The sequence below is a fragment of the Cyrtonyx montezumae genome, unplaced genomic scaffold, assembly GCF_038088225.1.
Source record: "Cyrtonyx montezumae isolate F1298 unplaced genomic scaffold, pur_monq_1.0 scaffold_1, whole genome shotgun sequence".
NCBI lineage: Eukaryota > Metazoa > Chordata > Aves > Galliformes > Odontophoridae > Cyrtonyx > Cyrtonyx montezumae.
In genome coordinates, this window is record NW_027071825.1 from 10364601 (window position 1) to 10389737 (window position 25137).

A 25137-nucleotide genomic window follows, 5' to 3' on the forward strand; every position below is an offset into this window, starting at 1 on the left:
GTGTGCAGTTGCATTAATGAACCATTACTTCAAATCCCAGGTTTGCCAATAGTGTCACTGTTCGTTTATCAAGGCAGAATCATCCTCATCTGAACAGAACGCCTCTGTAATAGATAACTTCACAATCCTCCCATACGATAGATTTCCTTGAGCCCATTACAAAAGATTTATTTTTAAATTGGAAAATTTTTTATAGCTGGACAGAATGAGACTGTTTGTTGAACAAATGATGTTAAAATCCCCAAGGGTCTGACTTACTTCAGTAACAGCCAAGACTACTGCTTGAGCCAGCTGATGCTCTTTTAATGAGCGCTGCTTGTCAGAGGATCATATCCGCAAGTTGCTGTGTAAAATAACCGTTTTCCATGAGTTCATAAAGCAGTCTCTCTTTTGAAATGGATGAGGTGTTGTAGCAATCTCTGCCGCACAAAACAGGTACTTGTTTGAACTGAAATGGAGCAGGGGAAACAACCTAAAGCATATGACAGGAGCTTTTCCTTTTTTTTGAGTTGTTTTCCTTTTCTCTGACAGACAGCTTCTTGTTTGTACACAGCATGCTCGATAAATTCAAGAAGATAAATGGTGAAATATGAGCTTCAGAATGAATTTCAGCCTTGGCCTGAGTGAACTAATACGAGCGTGACAGGCTGCTTGTTTAGCAAACAGGGTGGACAGTAAGATGTGGCAAGACATCCCAAAAAGTTCCCTCTTCTTCCCTCATAAAGTTTTTCAAGGCAAATCAAGAAGAGAGTCCTAGGCAAATTAAAATGACAAGTTCAAAGCAAAACATGTAAATCCTTTTTTTAAAGGCACATCATCCCTATACCAAACCCACATTTATTAATATTACGTTCTGACAAGCACGAACACTTTATGGTTTTGCTGAGTCAGTGGACCTGACTGCATTTAATTAAAACTACAGTGTAACTACTGTACTACTACTGCTGCTGCTACTTATGGATTGAAAGCTAATATCATACAGTAAAAGAACAGCATTTAGAGGCATTTCCACCAAGCTGCTCTTTTAAATATATGTGTTATTTATGGCTGCAGGTTAGGTTACACCTTCACATTCCTTACCAGAACCAAAAATGAGTAATTCGGTACTGCAGGGTTTGATGTTCAATTCTGAGTCATTTTGATTAGACCCATATTTTATGACTAGTGCTATAATCAGCAAGATTTTTAAACTACAATACACTGTACATTTGCTTCTAATGGGAATGAAGAAAATCACGTTCTAACAACCTCAAATCTCATGTTTTCTTTGTTCTGTGCCCAAGATGCTGGTAAAGTTCCAATTGAAATTGTGTACAAACTAAATCTCTCCTATGAAAATGAACCACTGAAGCTAATTCAGATTTGTTCAGAGCCTTGAATGATGTAAGTAAGGTTATTTTTTCAGAGAGCTAATTCAAACAGAACAAAAAATAGAATCCACCAAAATATTAATACTGGCTGGATTGAATGCTACCAGCCTGGATAGGTCTGAAGATCCAAGTCTCAGTGGATGGAAATTGCAGTTCTAGAATTGACCACAGCCAAGAGAGAGGTGATGACTTGGTCTTTGTTTATTCAATGAAGTAGTGGCTCTAACGTTTTTTCTGACCAGAGTCATGATTCTTTTTTTTTCTAAAAGTCATCTTTGCTTTTGGAAATCCTTCATTTTGCAAGATCTTACATCCAAGCTGATAAAATGTTGAAGCAGAAATAATAATGATTTCTTGCACAGAAAAATGTGCATGTTAGAGATGTTCGTTGAATGTTTCACCTCTATTAACCTCTCTTCCAAACCAGCAGAGAAGTGGGAATATTTACTTATCATACAAATTCAAACTAAGATGCTTTTCCTGTGAGCAAAAATGCTTTCAAACTTTGTTTGCAAGGATAAAGTCTTGTGTGATTTGCTGCATATATTACCCTTGCTGTAGTTTTTCAAATTATTTAGTGTTCTTAATACTGAGTAGAGAGTAAGAAACATTTCCTCTGGTATTTAACTTCTTATTTCAAAACTGGTTAAACTTTTATCCCTGGTCATCCATCTCAAGTTGTCACAGATTTTCCTATAGTGTCAAAGCCGATCTGTTGTGATGTGGCTTCTATAGATGGTACTTAGCATACTGCTGCTCTTCAATGTTCTGGGCTACACAGAAAAACAGCCTCTGGCATATTAACTGTCTGTTTCACCTGAAATAATGCAGGAAAGCATTTTTAAAAAGTAAGTTTTCCCTTGACACCTTCCATGCTTGTACTGTAGATTATCAGAGCCTTTTTACCCTCTCATATAAGCAGAAGCACATACAGAGAAAAATGTGATCTTTAAACCATGGGAACATTTTTCTTTGCTGTTCTATTAATATCTGACTGAAATAAAAAGGAAAAATTCTGAATAAATGACTATGGGCTTCTTAAGACCTGTAAAATTATCTTTTAAACAGAGATTTGGCTAACAAAAATGAGATCTGAACATGTGTGTAATGGAGCCAGACTCACAGAGGAAGATGACTATTCCTTAAGTCTGGCACTGTCTAGTTTCTTTAAGAGTATAAATACATGTGTTATCACTGATAACCAGCCTTTCTCCCAGATAGACCTGTCAAAGCCTAATTTTCAGAGGCCTTTAAGAGTCCTTTCAAAGACCAGTTTTGAAACATGACCCTTAGTTACCCAACAGAGGTAATTATCACCAGATTTGTTCTCTCTTCTGACACTGAAGGAGGAGCAATAACTGTGTAAGAAGTAGTACTAGACCTAAAACTTGCCTCTGCTCAAATGGTTTTATGCCACAGGTTTAGAGATTACATAAGCACCCTCATGGTTGTGATTCTGCTGAAACCCATGGCAAGACACCAGGAGCAATGCTCAGAGCAGTTAGCACTCGTATCACCCTATATATCATGATTAGTCTGGGACAAAGAACAGATGTCATGAGAAAGAGATGGATTCCATAAATATGGAGTGGGTGTCAATTGTAGTTGGTCCAAGCTCTGAGACCTGAGAAGTATTGGTAAATAGTGATAAATGTGAAGGGGTGGTTTCCTAGATATTACAAGCTGTAGAAAGACAAAATGGAGTTGTCAGCCTTCTGGCAACTAATTTTTATACATGAGGAGCTTTTTGTGAATGCTTTTATTCTGTGATGTATTTATTCATGTGTTTGCTTGCTGCCAGACATTCACTATGAGATTTTAGGGTTCCCTATTTATGGAAAGGGCAGCTTTGCATTTGGTATGGAAACAGCCTGTAAGGCCAAAAAGGTAAGCTGTTGTTCTGCACTGTGAGAAGATGAATTCACATCTAGTAGAGAATACTTAAGCCCTGTTTTTCAGGCAAATGGACATAGGCAAAAATATTTGACTTTTCTCTAAGCTATGTCTGCAAAGTTAGTTGTTTGATGTTGAATTTCAGTTGATGATTCCTTTTCTCTTCTGTACTTACTGCATCAGGAAAAGGAGTGCTCTGAACGCCAGAGAGAAGAGGAAGATAGTCCAAAGAAAGTTGAACTATTGGTCTCCTGAGCCACCCAGTGTATAGATTTCTTAGGCTTACAAAAGACACATCAGTCACACCTCAATTCGGGATAAAGTCTAGGCTGTTCTGAGACTTAGTGTCATAGCAGCAAGTAATAACTGCTCCACTCTCTACAGTGCAGAGATGATATTTCAATGGAGATGCCGAGGTGTAAGTGTGGATTAGTCCAGCTGACCTCTTCTTGGCAGATGTCTCAGAAAGTGTGAAATAGCTGAGCAAACCCCAGGGAAACATATCTAGGATTTTAAGGATTTTATTCTTCTGTCTTTAGAAATGAATTAGTTAATTTATTCTTTTTCCTCCTTTGAATCCCTGTGATACTTATTTTTATTACAGAAGAAACCAGTAGGGTTATACTGTACAGTTTCATTATTAAAATTTTTTTACTAGAATTTTCATACTGTTTTGTTTGTGTAGTTTACCTCTGTGCATAATACTTTAGAATGCATTAGTTGTAGACTTTCAAAAAATTTTTCCTTCTCTTTGCAAGAATAAAAAATAGGTTTCACAGTTTCTCAATGCAATTTGCAGTACTATACTATTGGTGTTATTTTCCTCCTGAATATTTCATGTCTTCTGTTGGAACTTGGCGATAGGCTACAGGTATATTTTTTCTTTCAGCAAGATTTGCATACTGCAGGTTAGGCTGAAGCTCATTTGTGGATGCCATATAGGTTAAAATTAAGATATTGCTTCCAAATGATATATAAAATCTGTAATGAAAAAGGTCATTTTCCTTTGGCTTTGATTGCTTGCCCTTTCCAGAGCTGGTAATTTACATTTTTGAAGATTTATTCAAACTTTACTGAATAGGACATTTTGGAAAAGAAATGCAAAATCACTATGAAAATTAGGTGAATTCATTGAAGGAAATTCAGCATCATTTTGAGAGATGGGAGTTGAACAATGTACTTCTCTTTTCTATTTCTTGCTTGTAAAAACCTGAATTCTGTGCCATGGCAGTCATTTTGATGTCTGTTCTGTAGCAGACGTGCACTCGTTAGTGAGAGGAATGTGCAGAGTTGGCTGAGAAAAAAAGAAGTGTAAGAATTTGAGCTGATGAAGAACGGCACTCTGAGGAATCCATTCCTCCATATTTCCACCACACAATCAATGGAAGGATAGTCTGTACAATGAGGCACAGTGCAAGAGGATTTACTAGGCTTTAATCTTTCATTCAAAAAAATTCTGTATGCATCCAAGACCAGGATGAAGGTCTTCTTTGCATACTAAAACTAAGCATATATCCACTTGCTTATTTATGATGATCTGTGGAATATGTCTTCCCTCCTAGGGGGTCATCAGGTCCATCATGTCTGCTTGATGTTCAGGGGTAGAAGCAGACAGTGATTTTCTCTTTCTAAACAGGCATCTCCAATGGCTTTTCCATCACAATTGTGTGATTACTGGCATATTTCCAACCTCTAAGGGTGACATTCAAGAGCAGCAAGGCAGAATTGTATACAGGTGGTCATACTGTAAATACCTGCCTACGCCCTGTGGAGTGTGCTGTATTTTGCTGTTGTTTTGTAAAATTTGTGTTTGTCAAACACATTGCCTTCCTGTTGTCCTATAGTCTACTATGCATATTTAATACAATTGATTGAGAGTTACATTTATCTTTAGCTGATATGCTGCTGGCCCTGCTAGATTGATCATATGAGTATGAAGGCAATGAGCACTGCAGTTGATTTCAATGGGAGCAAGAGGAAGCTGTTTGGGTATCTCTGATAGCTTGTGTGTCCTTCAGTTAATAACTCAAAATGCATACTGAATTTACATGTGTTTATTTCCCCAGTAAGCTGTTTGAACAGAATCTTAAAGGCTCCTGCTCATTTCAGAGTGCTACATACTATCAGTAGCTGAGGCCATCAATCCACAGTCATTTATATATGAGCACACTGCAATTTAAGGGGAGATCTCAAAGAACATAAATAATCTCACATCTTTGTTTTTATGTCAAGAAAAAAAAAAGGATTTTAGTTGAATCTTTTTCTTTAAATAAATAGAGCAAAGGATAAAGGACTTTCTAGAACGTACATTCATCTAGCTGCTGCTACTTAAAGCACACTCATAGTAACATTAGCCTTCACCTAACTGCTCTGTCAAATATGTTTTCTGCCTCCCCTCATGATTATTTTTGAACAAAGTTAAGCACTTGAGACACAGTACTGCAAAGCTCTCACCATTATTTGCTTAAGGACAAGTAGTCTCCTAGTGGTCTTCTCCAAGTTGGCAGTCTTCTGTCACATTGTGTAATATTAGAATTGCAGTTGGTTATAAGCACTGTTCAGGTAAATAACAATGCAGTGCCAGCTAAAAGATACGAAGAGGTGAGCTGAGTGATATTTAGTCTGCTATTCAGGCTCCTGGAGTGGATTCTTGGAGTAGCAAAGCAATTACCATTACAATGATAATTTTTGTATGTGGATACTAGGCTTACTTCAAAGCAGACTTGAAGAAGATGTGGTCCTGATAATTGTCTCTGTAGTCACAAAGTATTTTTGAAATCAGTTACTTGTCCATAATCAAAATATCAGATATTTTTGCTCAGGTGGTACATACTACTCAAATTCCTATTAAAACTCTTGGAAGCTTCTCTATTGCAGCTCATTTACACTCAGATTGCACATTCCCAAATGGTTGAGACATGGACTCCTGGCTGGACCACTTTAAGACACAGCCATTTTCTAACTGCTTCTGTCTGCCTTTCCACTGGAGGCTCCTGTGCTGGTGTAAATTCAGCTACCCATATGCTTGCATATGACTTAGCCCACTTCAGTTATTTTGCTTGTAGCTGTTTAGGACCTGCACTGGGTGTTTGTATTTTGCTGCTAGAACTGGGGGTTCAGTAACTTCCACTTGTTTGTTGGTGATAAACAGTTGGAAGGTAACATTATCTAGCACATAGTGACATTCAGGCATCGGCTGACATGCTGCTGAGCTTGAATGAAGATGCTAAGTAAGCTCAGCGTAGATTTATTTGAGCCATGCAGACCTAGCTTTGTTCACCTGAGTCTCAGCCCTTTGGCTTCTTAAATGGTAGATTTTACCCTTGAATACCTTGCATAATGCTGAGGTCTCATTTATGTTCATTATTAAACTGCTTAGAAAGGAGTATTTCAGTGATGTGTGTTTAAGTTTCAGACTACAGTGTAAAATCCATATATTTTTTCCCCATGGTTAATTTTCATGCACTCATGCAGTACAGAATTGCATTTCATGAAATTTATGCATTAGTGATACAAGTTACAGAGAGATAATTTTGCATTTGTTATACCTTTATTCCAGAGATTCTTAAGGGTAAACACCACAAGACTCTATGAAGCTAAGTAAAAGCACCCTTCCTGGGGAAAATGAGATTTGCCTTATGTGTTCATTTTCTGTGGTAGTAGAGGACTGCATGAGATAACATCAAACATCTTTTCAAACACTGTTCTATATGAAACTCTTCCACTCCAGGTGCTTCTTACAGCTTCTATAAACCCAGTTTAAAGGTTATGGAGCCTGTCTAGTTTACCTCACAGTTTGTGAGGCAGAAATGGGTAACTTATTTCAATGTGTTTGAAAATAAGCATGGTTTCTAATTCTTTGCATGCACTCCAAGAAGTCAAATAAAAACACAAAGGTAAAACAAGACAGCATCACTCAGGACCTATAGAAGTAGCATCTCCTCATTTGAAGAGGAGCTTGCAAAAGTCAATGGCAAGCTTATATCTTCTCAGCTGAAAATGTTCTCTCTCCTTTCTTCACCTGTATTTTTGTTCTTGGCTACAAGAGCTTTTGAACATGAACAATTGTTGAAATTTATTGTCTGAATCATTTTAAGTAACAGCTTTCATAAAATAGTTTAATTTATATTCCTTCCTCCTACCAGTAAATTTTTATTTCTTCCATCCTGTTAGGAACAAATTGAAAGAAAACAAAATCATAATGCCATCACTAAAATCATTCAACATTTACAAAGAGTGATCCTCGAGTATATAAAAGATAACTCATTTGCTGCTTCTTGTAAGTATAAGGAATACCTGTGACAGATCTCATTGCAATATGTGTCTACGGTATCAGTAAATCAGTAAGCTTAATCTGTGAGTATTATACATACATCTGTAGAGGTAGTGCATGACAAATGTGCAATAATGAATACTGAAGAACAGATGACAATACTACAGCATAAAGAATAACGGCATTGTTCTAAAATAGCAAAGTCCTGAGTGATGTTGTAAACCTATCAGATGTCAGATACATTGTTTCATATGGTAATAATTTGTGTATTCAAGTAGTTTTTATAATGATAGATGGTTACAGATAATTATAGGAGCAGATCAAGAAGAAATTAGCTGTTTATATTGAATAATTTCCATATGAATATTTTAGGGTAGTGGATTTCTGAGACCTGCAGTTTCTTCCTAACCCTGGCTTCTTATCACAAACTTACAGCCATACAACCTGATCTCATCAGATCTAAAGTAAAATGTAGTCAGATTTGGTCAATACTTGGATGAATGATTTCCAAGGTAATTCACAAATGTGTTAGGATATGCTCTATATCAGTACTCCTCTCTTGCCAGCACTGAGCAAGCGTCTCCCATTTTGTTGGGGAGGTTGCCTGGTACAAAGTTATTTATCCCTTTCCTAACTTGTCCTTAATCAGTGTCGCACCATTATTCAGTTTCCACTCCCCCCAGTTGGCTGACTGTGTCCAGGTGTGTTTAGTCTACCAAGAACCTTTGGAGCAAAAATTACTATGTAAGCAATGGTGCCAGCTCAGGGACTCTATACTTATATTAGCATTCTTTAACACCAATTTTAACATATATCAACTTAATGATGGTTTTGAAGCGCCATTTTGAAGCCTTTGACTGTAGAGTACAGAGCTTTTGTTTCCTTGTCAAAAATTCTTCTGCATACACTGGCATATAGCTCTCAAAAGGGCAAGATAAACCAGCATTTCCACTATCACCCTCTTTAAGACAAAGGAAAATCTTGGCTTTTTATTATTATTCTTTTGTAAGCTGTCACACAATGATACTGAACTTAACTGAGCCGGACCTGGCTATGACATCTTGAGGCTTCCATCTGCTTTTATTCTAAGCCAGTTGAGGTAACATTTCTTGACCCAACTGGCCACATAGAGTGAAATTTTCTCATGCTGTGGAGACTTTTCTGTATAACAGCTACAATTCCCCCTCTCTTGTGGAAAAGCTGAGTGCTGTGGCGGAAAATCCATACATGAGGACTGAGAATTGTAATAGCTATGAGCTATGGTAAAGAATACCAGCTCACTTGTAATCATCAAGTCATAAGATAGCATCATGCAAAATGAAACAAGAGACCATCAGACCTATTGTCAAACACAGATGAAAAACAAACGCAAAATACAAATTAAAATTGTGAAAAGGCTTCTATATTGAGAAAGGAGCCCAACAAGATGATTTCTTTACTGTTTAATGCCATACTCCAATGACAAAAATTACATCTAATTTTCCCAAGTAGAAAAAAGCCCACATGCTTTTCTTAAGATTTTTTCCTGAATAAATAGCAAAACCATGGAGCAATTTATTTAATGGAATGTAGACAGTGAGACATACAGCAAAAAAAAAACCCCAAGTGCTAGTGTGATCATAATTGTGAACAGGTAATACATGGATTCACTAAGACAATCATCATGAACCGTTCTGGTGGAAAACAGTGTATAAAGAAATCTCTGAGCCACAAAGCTGGGATGGCAGAGGTTGTTCCAGTGGCTTCAATGAAGTTTTGCATGACCATACCAGAAATGAGTTGTACCCTCTGCTGTTAATTTTTGACTGAATTCTGTGTCAAAGTGCTGATGCTTGTGCTCTGAGAACTTGCAATGAACTTCTCTATTTAGAGCAAATGGTAAAATGGAGTCAGATGTCAATCACTCATCAACCTCTCTCTTGTAGTTATATTTAAAGCTGAGTACGTAATCTGACTGCATCTCAAAAATACATATACTTACTGAAGAAACCAAAGAAAAAACTTTCTTTGCTGGTTCTTCTTCCAGCTTTTTAAAAAATTATATTTTTTCATAAACACTGTGGACTATGTCCTTAGTCTCATTGAGGATGCTTATTTCCCAAACCCCTGAAGCACAGAGTTTTCTTACGACTTATACATTCAGGTGTAGGTAGGGAAGTCCTATCTGTGCAAGCTTAGAGAGGTTTCGTTAATAGCAAGCATATCTGAATGTGCCTGTCTTTGTGCCTCTGCAAGATTTCATATTGCATAATATAACGTTCTTCATGGTTTTAATTTTACTTCAGAATGGATCTCTTTTATGTCTGCTATTTAGCAGCCTTGCCAGAGTCACTGAGCATGAGAAATACAGTATCTACAAGATGCAGAAACTGCTTTCTTCCTCACATTCATGTAATACGTAATGGATGGTTTTAAGAATGGATCTTTACTTTGTGCTTTACCTATTCATGTGCAGGATTTTGATTTCATTTGAAATGAAAGGCATAAAACTCAGGTCTGAAAACTAATAGAATTTCTGCATTTACTTGCTGATCCATAGCCTTTGGGTTAGATTGTGTGTCAGCCAGCAGTCGGCTTGTTGAATGAAGCAATACTTTAAAACTAAAATGAAAAGATCTCTGTTATATGTAGCCCAATACCAGATATGAAGGCAGATTTCTGGTGGCTTATTATTGGAAATATTTTCCAGCGTGTCTGATAAGCCAGACTGAACAAGCCGTAGGAAGTAGACCTAATCAGATAATGCTGACTTGCAGACCAGAAAAAGAAATTATATATATAGCCTAAGTAGCATACCTTCTCTTGTCAAGACTGAGAACAAAATATCTAGTAGTTGCAAAAGACACTGCAGAGAACAGAGAATAAACTGATCGGCCTGTGAGAGTGCTTGTTGCATCTAGACCTCATTTACTTGTATATATTCATGGTTTGCATTACAGAAGGTTTGTGTCTTTGGACTTGTTTGAGGTGGAGCCCTGGAGATGGGGGAAATAAGGGAAATAAAGAGATTAGGAGAACATCAAACTGGATCAACTATTCATTTTTCACTAAATCCAGGAGTGGTTTTCTCTGGAACTTCAAAGGAATTTAACATACAGGGTTGTGAGGAAGGCCTCCATGAAGGACCAAATGCTGTATTCTGCTCAGACTTGTAGGACACACACATCCTTGATGTGGGAATACATTTGAACGTGGGGGCTATTCACAGGATGAGTGGATTCTCAATGTGATTTGAGGAGCATTCATGACATTGCAAGGTAAAAGCAAAGGAATGTCTTGAAGGAATGGCTAGAATGAATTCCTGAAGAACCAAAGCAGAAAGATTCCTGCATTATCTTGAGGCCTAGATATGAAGCAATTGCTAAGACTGATAGATATTTAAACACAGAAAGATATTTAACGCCGCTTCACATTCTTTGTATGTCTTTAGATTTCATGTAATATTGCATAACAAATATACATATACTGGTTGGCCTGGGCACTGTTACTTTTTTTATTTTTATTTTTATTTTTAACTATTTCTGGAAGAGCTTCTTAGTTCTGAGATCTGTTTAGAAATCAGCTCCGCTCTTGGCTTAGTACCTCACATGTTACTGCTTAGGGAAAAAGAAATTTAATTGCTTAAAAGATTTTTCCAGTCAACTATTTTAAGATTAAAGTTTTAAATGGATTGAGTGCCTCTGTATACATATTCACGTTCATACGTGTCTGGAGTAAACATGCCATCTGGGGCTTCTCCTTTCTGTACACTTGGAATTCATAATAAGGCTTATTTTGTGAGGAAAAATCAATAAATCATTTCAGTTGTCCCACACTTTGTATAACTAATTGTAATTAGTATAATGTCTTTGTTGGCGAGGGCTTATCAGTCAAATAGCATGAAGAGGAAAAGAAAAAGCCTCATAAAGAATGATGCTGTTTTGTAAAGCTAATTGTGATGCTATCTCTGGTATTGTGTGTGATTGAACTGTTAATTTTTAAGCTGGTATTCCTGCCAGCAGTGTAGCGATTAGTATTACCTGAGGTTCTCTGTAATATAACTATATAATCGATTTTTGGCAGTTCTGAATTTTGCAATTTGATAACGAATAAATATGGTCTGGAGTCATTTGCAAGTGGGCTATAGTCTATAGTTGTAATGAATCAGCTTGTTCTAGTGTTTGTAATGAAAATCATCCAGATATCAGTTCCATAAACTTTGATGTCCTGAGCTTTGATATCCAGAGAACAGCATTGGCCTCCACTAATGTATGCTGTCAGGTGTGCAGCACTGTGAAGAGCTGCTTGCCTGCACAGCTTCACTGGCAATGTATCCAAATCTTAACTTTTTATACCAGGAATCACTGAAGATATGATATCGCTTAGAACAGTACATTACATTGAAGAGTAACCGGAGCATTTATTTCTAAAGCAATGAATCACTATCTGGCTTTGTGACTGTGTCCTCATCACTTTGTTTAACTGAAAATATCAAGTCACTGCAGCTAATTAAACTCTTCACCATATTTGATAACCTGGCATTAGCATTTACTGAGAGTGAGTTGGCTAGATGATTAGTCCTATATTCCTCGAGTTTGCCATGATCAAAAAGTTAGATTTTGTGAGACTCAGAAAAATAATTTGTTACTTCAGTTGATAGCAGGAAAACTGTAAAAATCCTTCTTCAGAGCATTTATCCCAGCTTCCAGTTGTACAGTTGCCCAGTTACCTTCCTGTAGTCTATTCAGTATGGGGAAAAATATTCTGTTCAATGCTGAGGGAACAACAAAGTGGACTAGAAGGGAAACTAGCCTGATCCATAAATCCTTTTCCTGTGGGCTTCTCTGTGGCATTATCCAGTTTCTCTAAAGTTTGCTATGTCGTACTATTTGTTGTATAAATGTCTGAGAAAAAAAAAAAAAAAAAAGAAAAGTATGATTCCTTATCTGTTCTACCTAATCTGTCTTGTCTGTAATCAAGGTGCTGCTTTCAAGGTAAATACTCATGTCAGTGGCTGCAGGCATCTTGCCTCCAGACAATCCTTTTGCATAAATGTAGTGTTTTTTTGCTGAACAGAATGGGAGAGACAAAAGCTAATTTTGTACATTGTGAGGATTTGGGACATTATATTTCAAATGAACCTTTAATTAGACCTCTATATCTTCTGTCACAGTTAGCATCATGGAGAGGTGCCCATCAGAAGGCCAGCTGCTGTGTAGAGAGCTGTGGAGCAGGAAGGGGATGCTTCAGTAGCTCAGAGGCCAGGATTATTTGTTTCTTTCTAGGCAGTTGAACAGAGGTGAGTTTGTTAGAAAGCAGAATAAAACTAAAACCTAACATTGGTAACTAAAGAGTGGTGTGATACTTCTAAATATGGGTGTGTGTTTTACTGAATTTTACATTAAAAAAAGACAAAACAAATATTTTCCTTTTCTATGTTAAGGAAGAAGTTAATCTGGAGGAAGTTACAGTAGTAAAGGGGAAAGTAACATCTGTGTTAATTAGCAGTTCATCTTCAAAGCTTGAATGATGAGATAAATTATGGCCACTTGCATTTGAATTAAAATTCAGATCCACACAAGTTCTATTTTTATCTCCTTTTTTCTACATCAGAATAATTTGTCTGAATTGAAGATTTCATTTTTTGCTAAAAATGTTCCATAACCTAAAATGATCGTTTGGTTTGTACAAATAGACAGTGTAAATAACACAGCTCATTCTTTGTAGTTCTGGATTTGAATTCATAAAATGTGGCTTTGTAATACAGTACTGTAAGAAGTTTCTATGGAACAGGAGTAGGAGATCTTGCATTCTGTCCACTACACTTGGTGGGAAGATTTCAGCATGAACATTAAATTACTTCTCAGGTACCTGTCTTAAATGGAAGGAAGGAAACATCAATATGCATCTGTGATAACTAGGAGGTGCATTTTCTCCTAAGAATCTGTTTCTCTTGTTGATTTGATAGGTAAACTCTTTGAGTCAGAGGCTGTCACATGGGAGTATACACCCTTGCTCTGTGAAGATTCACAATGCTATTGTAACGTAAATATTCAATCAGTAATTTAGCAACAAGTCAGGAACTAATTTTAGAATATCAGGAAACATTTAAGAACACCACAGTTGGGAGGAGACAAGTTGTTCATAGAGGGATATGTGCTGATGGACGTCTCATCTGGAGGTTTTATCTTTTTTTTCCAGGTAATACTTCCAGAAGCGAAACTACCCATTTGTGCAGTGCTTAGACCTCCATGATATTTTTGTGGATGAGCATCCATCCTGATGGAAAGCAATGTTCTCAGATAAATTCAAAGTGTAGGGAGGAAAATGCCACACTGCCCTTTCCTCCATGTTAACATCAAAGAGGCAGTGGTTGAATTAAGAGTGACTGCTGACTATAGAATATTCAGAAGGATATTAGTTGATATGAATCAGTGTGCTTTCAGTCAGCTCACCATAGGGTGCAGTGTATTCCCCACTTAGATGAACAGTTAGGGACTGGTCTCGTACTAGCTCTTCTTTCATTTTCACCACAGCAGTAAAACAAAATACTGTTATAATAGCTTCTGTTCTCATCCCAATGTCACAGACTTATAATGTGTGTCTTTAGAAAGTTCTCTCTTACTTTTTGCCTTCAATATAGAAAAACTAATAGAAGTTGTTTTTATGAAAAATTCATGCTGCTTTCAGCCAAGGTTAGAGGAACTCCTTTCAGTCCCTTGTCTTGACAAGATAAGAGCTAATCGAGAAATTTCTTCTGTGTTCACCTACAATAGATTTCACTAAAATATGCAGCCAGGAGTAGTAAGTGTCCTTTAGTACCAAATGAAAAGGGTGGGAAAGCCTGCCTAATTAATTCTCTTTGGGGATCCTGGATTAACTGCAGCTCTGTTTAGTTTACATCCTCCCTGGAGAAAAAATGTGCAGACTCAAGACAGCAAGTGTTGATTTAAATGTAGATACAGGAAAAAGTCAGTGTTGTGGGTTGTTTTTTTTTTTTATTTTTTCCACTTGACACACTTTTGAGTTCTGATTCATTTTTAGTTGCAGAGAATGAAAATTTAAAACCTTCTCTGCTCCCTTTAGCGCGATGAGAAAATGCTAAAACAGTGCTCACCAAACTGGCTGTGGGTTTCTGATGAGGAGACAAATGAATAAAGCTGCCCTACAGAAGTCATGAAACCAATGCCAAGGCTGCAGCCATCAATTCTCATGCCACCAGAATTCAGAGATGAGCTCTTTTGAAGGAAGACTTTAACCAAACCAATGGAAAGTGGAGAATAGCAGGATAGGAGTATGCTGTGGTGCCAAAACTAACTTGCATGATAGAGTATTGTCATGGGAAGTTGGCACTACATCCCATTTGCTTTAATCCCTGCAAGCATAACTGATTTTATTGTAGAGCAAGCCTTAAACAGGTATACGACAGAAGGTCTGTGTTTCCTGTCGAGTTCAGAGCAGAGTGAATTTTACTCAGGTGATTTCCAAAGAGAAAAGGGACTGCATAAAAATGCCAACAGCTTGTCCCTCAAATATGCTGATGTGAATTTAGCTTCCTGTCTTTACAAATATAATTGTGTAGTCGTAACAAATATAATTGAGTAGTTGTGACAGTTATTAGTATAAAAAAAACCATAAAAAAAATGGAACAAGTTTTTCAGCGACATCTTACATCACGGATATCTTCTGATTTAAACATCTATTTGCTTGTCAACTAAATCCAAGTGCTAATGAAGATATGCAGAGCCATGGACTTCAATTTCTCTTTCTGCACTGTACACTTCCTCTGGGCCTAGGTTACTGGTAATCACGCATAAGTGGCTTGACTTCTGATCCCAGGTGGCAGCTGCAAGCAGGGCACTTTCAAAATACATCTTTTACTAATAGCTTGAGCACATGCAATGGCATCAGTTGTGCCTCAGACCACAGTTTCTACTTATGAAATGGAAATGAAGAAAAGGGTTCAAAAGAAATCAAGGTAATGTGTATTTCTGGAAATGGGAGGATGAAAGATGAGAGTGGGGAAGAAAAGGAAACTGAGTTCTGTCTGTACAAAAAGAAATAGTATCTTGTTTGGTCTAAGAGTGTGGCTTACTGTTCTCTAAGTGATCTGCACCAAGTTTTTATCCGAAGAGTAAGTATGAACTGCCGAAGCTCAACAGCTGTAAAAAAATTTAGTTATCAATTCTTGTTCTCTGAAGGGAATGCCACTCAACATGAAAAGAACAGCACATGCTTTCCTGTTTGAGAATCAGCTTGAAAATAGTACAGATACATTGGAAGGAAGACATTAATCTAGCTTCTAGACTAGTTCATTAGTCTAGGTTCTTTCCTGTGCACTTCGCAGCAAGCTAGATAGACCTCCATAGTTACTATTGATAAACAGGAATTCTCCTTTTCTCCTCTGAGCTCTGCAGCACAGGTGTCTGAAGGAGCCCTCTCTGCCTGGATGAAATAACTTCCTTCTTTTGCTGCTTGAGTTCACAACTGAGACAAGGTGCATTAAAGTCAGGTCAAGAAATCAGAAACAAGGAAAATACAGAAGCCTGAGCAGCAGAAGTCAATTTCTTTACATTGACTTTTTTTTTCATCCTTTGTTTTTGGTTTCCATGTGTATATTGAGTAGAGCAGAGGAAGAGAGGAAAGAAAAAAAATATTACACAGACCACAAAGATGGGAATTATATGCATAAGTCACTTACCAAAGCAGATGCTGTCTGGATTTCAGTCACTGCAGTAACACATTCCTCCTTAACTCTAATTCTAATTCAGCAGCATCCCTTCTGTCTCTTTTTTAAGGCCATTTTGACATTGGATTTAATTTATACATCTCTTTTTTGATTCTCCTAGGCTGGTTTGTGACCCGGGAGTTGCCATTTCATATGTACTTGTAGCAAATTCAACTGAGATGGACTATTGCCCTCTTCCTCTATATTCCATTAGTGCAATACAAATATAGATAGAAGATCTATATTTTCTGCAGATCAAATGGACAGTATGCAACCTGACTGCAGTTTATTTTCCGGATTCTCTGTAAGGATGTAAGGATGGTCTGACAAGCCTTTGGGCATGCAGGTGGGCATCAGGTTTTCACTCCTAGGTACATCATGTTGGGCATAGTCACTGTCTGAATCTGGAATGTGGTCTGTGCTGTTCATAATGCATTCCACTTGTTTAAGCTTTGCATGAAACCATACACAATGGATAATAAAACAGCTGTCCACATATAAACGTTTCACTTTTCAGAATGACCTGAAGCACCATGTGGGCCTTTGAATGTGTGAGACAGACTGCTCACTGCTTGAGGGGCATGGGTGTTTATTATTAGATGTCCTGCATCGTTAGAAATGCAAAGCAAACACATGCGTGCACACACACACATGCAGAAGAATGAATAATTATGATAAACAACTGCCTAACAGGTATCTTTGTAATGCAGAAACAGCAACCATTTTACCAAGTGAAATCAATTCTCTGTGCTGGCATCTGGCTCATTGCTCTTCTTGTGCTATTTTTTCTGCAGAATGTATATAATGAAATTATTAGCAACAAAGCACTGAGTCATACAGAAAATAGAATTAAATCTAGGCAATTGCTAATGCTTTTCAGCATTTAGAGTCTTAGTCTTCTCCTGTACCAGCTTTCTAACAGCTTTCTGGCATGAGAAGATATATATGCTTCTCAAAGGAGAGGTGCATAGAAAATGAGCCTTGCTGTTCTCTCAGAGGTGGGGAGAATTTTGTCTGTTAGCTCCAATCAATTATGTACAAATCCACTCTTGCAATGAAGAGAAAGACATAGACCAAATCTGTGATTTGGGGAGCATAAATGTTTAATCTGCCAAAGAGTTGTTCAGCAGTTACTTTCAGAGCTCCCTCTTCAGAAAACAAACAAATAAAAACAGAAATCTCAATCAAATTAAGTACAATGGCAGCATTAATTCGGTTAGCACAGAATTGAGTAATGGATCACCAGTTTGTGTTAGTAGGTAATTCTTTTGTATTGTTTTTAGTTGTAAGAAAATATACTGTTATTCAGAAATCCATTGTCACCCTGAGAAGAACTGGAAGTCTTCAAAAGCGGAGGAGAGAGGGGAGATGCACTCTCTCCTCTCACTCCTGAGGGTCACTCACCCTGAGTGGCAGTGCCAGTCAAAGCCAGAGCATGCGCACTGCTCCCAGGAATTTAACCAGATCTTGATGTCCTGAAGGAACAAATCCAGAAGTACTGGGGCCATATCTACCTGAACAGCTTTTAAACAAATATCAACTCTGTTATTGAAAATATTTCTATTTGTTTTAAACCATTTTTTACAAATCTTTTAGGGTGCTGAAGGACCTCTCCAGTTATTCAGCCTCTGCTGATTGCACTACGGGACTCTTTGGTTAGACTAACACTTGTACTTATCTACTAACCCAGGGTCTGACAAGCTACTACAAGTAAAACTGCCGCTGAGTCAGTAGTGTTGGTAGGTGGGTCAACTGAGGATCCGAGTCTATAAACAGCACTTATGGAAAGATGTGTTTTCATTAACTAATTGGCCTGGAGAATCTTGTCATTTCAATCTGTCATTGTTGAGTTCCATTTTACTGCAATATTTTGAAACGAGGCAAAAAACTTGTCTAGTTAATACTTTTGACCGCTACTAAACAGCTTCTTGAAGTCCTATATTTCTTAGATTTTCCCTTTAATTAACACTCTTAACTGACCTTCTTTGCTCTTTGATTTCTCCAAGGAAAGAATAAAAAATAAGCTCCTAACTAATTTTCTGGAATCAAGCTGACTTGAAATTGTCTACTGATTGTCTCCACCTTAACAAACTTTTTTTTTTTGTTTTCAATTTTAAATTTTAACACAAAACTCCTCACTGGAAATTACAATCCACTGAAGCATTGAGCTAGACAATTGATTGTCCACATAAAGGGCCTGGAACAAGCAAATAAAGAAAATAGCTTTTTGGAATCTTATGGTAAAAATCAGAACTCAAGTGACAGCAAAAATTTTTACCCAATTTGAACTCGCATGCACTTGATGATTAAAAAGTATACCTTCATTTTCCTCTGATGAAAGAAGGAAACAATTTTCCTTCGTTTATCCTACATCAAAGCATGGTTATAGGTGTTGAGATGAATTTCAGTCTGGAGTATTTTTATGAAGCATTCTGTACTCCATTTTCATATGCTTTTTGTAGCATATCGGAAAGCTAAGGCAAAGGAACTCTGTTTAATTGCGTGTATTTAAAATTATTATTATTTTTTTTTGTATCACATATGACAAATCTAGTAACTGTAGATACATTCTTACCATTTTCTTCTAAAATACAGAAGAAAAGTCTTCTTAACATGTTGAGAGAATCTACAAATAAAGTGCAAATTATATGTTCTGCAATTTGCAAATAACTAGTACTCTTGGCATTTTTATATTATGAGATAAAATAATCACATGTTAAATTGTTAAACTTTCACAAAGAGCATTACAGACAAGCATTTACTTTGTTTTAAGCATCTTAATTAAACTGATTTAATTGGTCTTTTTAATTGTTTAATGTTAAGCATATGCTGGATGATATTTAGCAGAACAAATTACATCCCAATAACATTTCTTTAAGAATCCTTCTAATGTAGGAAGTATGCAAGATAAACTTTCCTTTTCAAGGTAGACAAAGTAACTTTTTGTGAGCATTGTGTTTCTTACTGCACCCAGCTGTAAATCACATCTTGAAAGCAAAATCATCCATTTTCAAATGTATTTTTTTGAAAAATAGTGCATTATTTTCTCTTCAGATGTTGAGACAATTTCTTGCCTAGATCTGGTGCTCCATTAATTTTATCATATAAGAAAAAGTCACTCTGAGCCATAGGGAAGAACTTTGGATTTGCTATGTGCACATATATCACAGAAGATGTGCCTATACTATTTTTTGTACTTCTACAGATGATGCTTAGCAAACTCCTATTTTTCCTATTTGGAGATTAATTTTCTTTTACCTTCAGATCTGTGCAGTAACATAGGTGCTATGTATAACTGCAGGATTCTTTTACTTCTAGTGTAAAAGTAAAATCTGAAATTTCAATGCAATTACAGTAACAAGAGGAACTCTTTCACTCAGGACTCAAAAAGACTTGACCAAAAAAAAAAAACCCAACCAACTTTAAACTCTCCTGTAGAGAAAAAAATTGCATGCATGTTGTTAGCATAATAGCAAGGGCTGAGACATTGCTTTGCACTACAGTTTTATGGAGTGATATTTTTAAAGGTATTCCAAGATTTATGACTTTTTAAGGGCAGCTAAAATTGTTTTCACACTTCTACTATTGCTTTCATTGGAATTTTGAAAGTATGTTTACAGTATTAGATTGAAATCTAAGGTGTTACCAAGTCATCCAGAGTCCCCACTGCTTAAGTGTATTCCAGTGTATCTTCAGAGGAAAAAAATGAGAGGAATATAAGTACTTAGTTTTAAAACACATAATCTATATTCTGTCATGTACTTCATCTCCCAGGAAAGGTATCTAGAAACTCACTCTGCTGTTTTTATTTATTCTGCCACTGTAGTATATAGATGAAAGGACCAAGGTTCAATGATATTAAAACAAGACAGGAAATATCCATTAATTCTTTTTTAAAATATTGACAACACAGTATTTTCCAATAAACATCCATTATTGGAAGGATCCTGATATTCACAGTGTTTTATAAATGGTTATTATGATTTTAAATGGCTTTAAAAGTTCAAGGATAATGTTCTGGTGCGAGAGCAGGAACGAAGTTAGAAGCAATGCAGCTTTTTATCATGGCAGAATGCTACTCTGAAATAACATGAAATGGGTTGGGAATTCGCTTTGAGAAACGTTCTGTTTGAAGAAATGGAGATCCTAAAGGAACAGACAAATGTACAGTTTTGTGGCTATACAATGTCAAGTAAAGAAATACAGTTACAATCAGTCTCCACCTAAGGAAAAATGAATATTTAACACCCTGCCTTCTATTCCCACTGGTCGTTCTTCAGCACTAAGCAAAACCTATACTTCTTTCTTCTAGAATGTTCCTTTACTCAATAATGGCAGCTCAATAAAGGAGCTCCCCTAGAGTAAAAGACTTTCTGGGAAGAGTAAGGATAGAAGTTCACTGTGTCTATGCTGTGAGGGATGCCAGACATGGGACAGGAATGGAAGATGTAGCCTTGAGTCTTTTGACTGTTCCTGTGTACAGGAGAACTCTTCAGGAGTTAAGATAGTTGTTTTTCACTGAAAAATAACATTTGTTTAAAGAGCTAGAGTTTCTTGAGGAATGTAAAGCTCTTGGAGTCTATCTAATTTCCATAATAGTTAAGCATTCATCAGAGCAGGAATATAAATCTCAGTCTCATGTGTGTCCGGTAAATTTCATTATAAAGGTTGTACATGTAAACTTCTACCCATTCTCTTAGTATTTTGTCAAACTGCAATGAGAAAGAGCAAGGAAGTAACAGAGAATCTGAGCCAGAAACCACTGATTGATAGATATAACTGGAAGTTACTGTGGTATGTCCATGCTATGGATTGGGAAGAAGCTCCTGAAGTTGGTTCCTCTGTCTCACATAAAAACTGGATTTTATAGGCTGGATAAGTTGCTATATATATATATATATATATATAAATAAATATTATTTTTCAAATGAAAGCTTTATTCCTACACCAGGATGAAAATGTTTTCAGAAGATATCATTGATGAGAAAAGCTGATTTGCACATAGGCCTACGTGAGAGCTCTTTTGCAGACAAACTTAATTAAGCACAAACCTTAGGTTACTTTAACTTATGATGGAGAACAGACTGCTCCCTGCTGTACCCAGAATAAAAGCTGGAAGACATGGCATAAAGCTAAATTATCCCCTTCTCCCACTCATTGCAAGCTCTCTCAAACTTATGAACTAAAGCTAGGGCTATGACTTCTTGGAAATTAGACATGTTATTTATAATTTCAAGATAACGATTTCCACTGATTTCAATCAAACTGAAAACCATACATGCACAAAGTAGGATTTCAACCAGCTTGTAAGCATTGAGTGCTAATTGAGTTATTATCACTTACAAGGTAAATCAGTATGTAGTGCTTGCTCAGATCTTATGTGTGGTTTTGTTACCTCCCTGTCCACCACTGATAACACTTGTGTGAGTAAAGTGAACAAGATTTGGTCTGTAATTACCAATGCGTATATTTGCTTACAAAGCCAATATATGAGTTAAATCCTTGAATGACATTTTTTCTTACTCACGCAGGTAATACTTTTAGACTGATTTAATAAAACTGGTTATTTTAGCAAAGGTTATCAATTTGGCCACCACACTCTTGTGCTTTTCTCTTTGCTTGGTTGTCTTAAAGAATGATAGCACAGGATTGTGCAAAGAGACGGACAAAACATTTTGTTTTTCAAAGCATTGTGTTAGATAGTTTTCCACCAAAATGACCTTAAAGGTTTAATCTCTGTGCGAATTTTTAGGTAGAGGATATAAGATTTTGATTGTGGAAGAGGATGGTGAATACCCACATACATGCAGCTTAACTCTGCCAGTAATTTGCTTTCTGGTGAACGTAATCTTATTTTACACACTCTAGTAATTGTTATCTTTCGAATATACAAATAAATAATTTTCTGTCATATGGGAGATGAAATGTTTGACTTCAGATTTTAACTTTGTAGTTTTTATTTCTGCGGACAATAGCTTGAGGCCCCAAGCCAGCAAGGATGAGAGTGTATCTATAAATAATTCAAAATAATTGTATAGTTTTGACAGATTGTCAAGTTGCTTAATGTCTTTTGTCCCAAGTAATAGATTACATTTCTTTGATAAAGTGTTGGTAATTTCTCATTGCAATTTATTTTCTGTATGTTGTATTTTTACAGAGTCCAGTCAGGTTCATATCTCAGTACGGGTTGGTTTACCTTAATTTTGGCTATGGATGCCTGCTATGGAATTCATGTCTATGGGATGATAAATGACACCTACTGCAAGTAAGATCACAGGAAATTATTTTCATGCATCTACAATGCTGATGTCTTGTCAAAATTTCACAATTGATTTTAATATCATAAATAAAATAAAAAAAAAAGAAGGATCAGGCAGCCATTTCCCAATGTTTTGCATTGATGTGACACAATATTGTAAGCATACTTAGTACTGATATGGCATTTGCTGTTGATAAAATTAAAACATTAACAAAACCTAACATCAGATGTCATAAGGAACCATTTTTAATCAAAGATTTTTGCAGTTTCTGAAATAGCTGGAAACAAAGTTTGTTGCTGTTTTGACAAAATGTACTTTACTGCTATAGAAGAAATACTAATATATTAGTTCTCTGTATGCCAACTACACCTGGAAGTGAAAGAAACTGATTATCCTGGATAGTTACCTGAAATTACATTTTACCACCACTGAGCAACCTACTTGAACTTTCTAGTTTATATATGGCTTGTTTGGAGTAGTAGGGGGTTTCTAATTAGATAATAAAACAAGTCCTTCAGGCTTTATCACAGTAAACTGACATAAATTCCAACCAACTACTGTTAGTGACCTTACAGTGACAATGGATTAATTCTATTGTCAGAAGCATAACTATAAACACTATTTTTAAAAGTCCACGTTAAATGCTTGAATCTACAGTATAAGGCAGCAAACATAAAATGAAACAATTCCTCATTCACAAAAGCAGGAAATGCCATAAATAATAAATGACGTTAATCCAAGTCCTTTTTTCTGTACCCAGGCTGGTTCACGTCCCGCATGTAGCCAGCACAGAGCCCCCAGCTCCTACAGCAGGGTCATACAGACCCTCACTTCATATTCTGCATCACTCCAGTGTGGCAATTATTCCAGCAGACCAGCCCTCAAAAAAGGCATTTGAGTCACAGCTGTTTAATTAGGATATCATAAGTGTAGAGAGAGACTTTTTAGAATTTGCAGATCCCACTGATTGAGTCATCCAGATGGAATGAACATATGTTGTTCTTTGTTTATGAAAACACACTAGGTGCCCTGAGATGAGGAATGACAAAACTAAAGTTGTCCTCACAGAGTTCAGCTGAGCTGTCACTGCATAGCCAAGATGTAAAACCAGTTAATGGCATGGATAACACCTAAGTTTGCTGACAGCAGATAAGAATGGGTTTCCCTATAGCTGCAATTCTACCTGCATCACCTACTTGGAATGTAGGTGACCCTAACTACCTTATTTGTCCACTCCAGGGACCAGTTTCAAGATTTTGGACTACTCAGTGAGTATATTTTCTCTGGAATGGAGCTTTATGAACTAATAGTTCCTCAGGGTCAAACTGAATGTACAGCACCCAGAAGAGCTGAACCCTCAGCTTCTCGCTGACTGATAAAACTAGCATATGCTGAAAGATACACTTAGATTTCTTTCCTGAAACACAATTCATGCAAACTATGCCATAATTAAAGCCCTTGTGCAATTAGAAAAGGAGATGAAGTGCCAATACATGGAAAGGATTTCAGTGAATTCAGGTGCAGTATATATTAAAGTTCTTCTAAATAATTCTTAAGTCTGTCTTTTCTTTCCCCAGGTCAGAAGGCTTTCGCAAAGTTCCCTACCATTATTATGAGCCAGGAAGAGATGAGTGCGAAGAATACTTTCTGCATGAAAATGCTCCATATGGAGGCCATAGGTTCATCACAGAAAAGAAAGTATTTGCTAAATGGGCCAAGAAGCACGCAATAATATTTACACACCCCAACTGGACGGTATCTTGATACTGGTTTTCTTAACTCTCCCTTAATAACGTAATATTACAAAATTGTGTCAGTTTACAATAATTTTGCTTACATCTGGCAGGTCTTTTTCAGCCTGGATAACAGTAAATTAAACCAGAAGACACAGTGGGTGATGGTTCAGCTGTTAAGCAAAGTTAATCAAACTGTGGAAGGCAGACACATTGCTTGTTATTTCTAAGGATTTTACTCCATCCAATGCACTTTATGCTTTAACTGGATTTTACTTCAGTAGTTAAGAACAGATGAGATTTCCTGTATATGCAAATGCACACAGGGAAATTGGTTGTCCTTTAAAACTTGTCCATCGCCATAGTTAATTAAAATTAGTGTCTGTGTCTCAATTGCAGTACCAAAAGTACTGCAGAACTAGTTACATCTGTGGTATTAGCAGAAAGTTTCCACAAAGGAAATATGAAGAAATATACAGACTTTCAAGGTATAGTTGTATTTTCTGTGAGAGGGCAAATGTTAAAAAATACCTAAATACTTTGATATATGCTGTTGCTTGGGTGTATGCAAAAATTAGAGATGAGTTAAAGACAGTTCCTGAACTGCACAAAGCTCTCACATGAGAAAATATTACTTGCTCAAGGTTCCTGATTAATTCATACCTTCTAACATGCAGCTGCATTCCATCCTGGTCAGGCTGCACCACCTTGGATGATATGTTTTATGCTTTTTGAAACTGCTGTCCAACAGTTTTGCTCCAGCAGTGTGTGACCTGGCTCTCTTGTCTAGCCCATGCTGAACCTCTGGCTGGTGTAAGTAGCCTGCTGTCAGTATCTAAGCTGCTTAGACTCAGGCTGTCACATGAGCATCTCCATTTTCTCCAGTTATGCCTCTGAGCTG

At 36.8% G+C, this 25137-nt stretch overlaps 1 protein-coding gene across 1 annotated transcript in view; it reads left to right on the forward strand.

Moving 5' to 3' along the window:
* Nucleotides 1-24916, forward strand: part of ST6GALNAC3 (ST6 N-acetylgalactosaminide alpha-2,6-sialyltransferase 3) — a 197797-nt gene extending 172881 nt beyond the window's left edge. Inside the window, exons 4-5 of the mRNA XM_065740547.1 lie at nt 22401-22508; nt 24081-24916. Coding sequence (XP_065596619.1) covers nt 22401-22508; nt 24081-24267 — 295 coding nt within the window. The 3' untranslated portion in view covers nt 24268-24916. The remainder of the gene's footprint in view (nt 1-22400; nt 22509-24080) is intronic.
* Nucleotides 24917-25137: the final 221 nt, after the last annotated feature.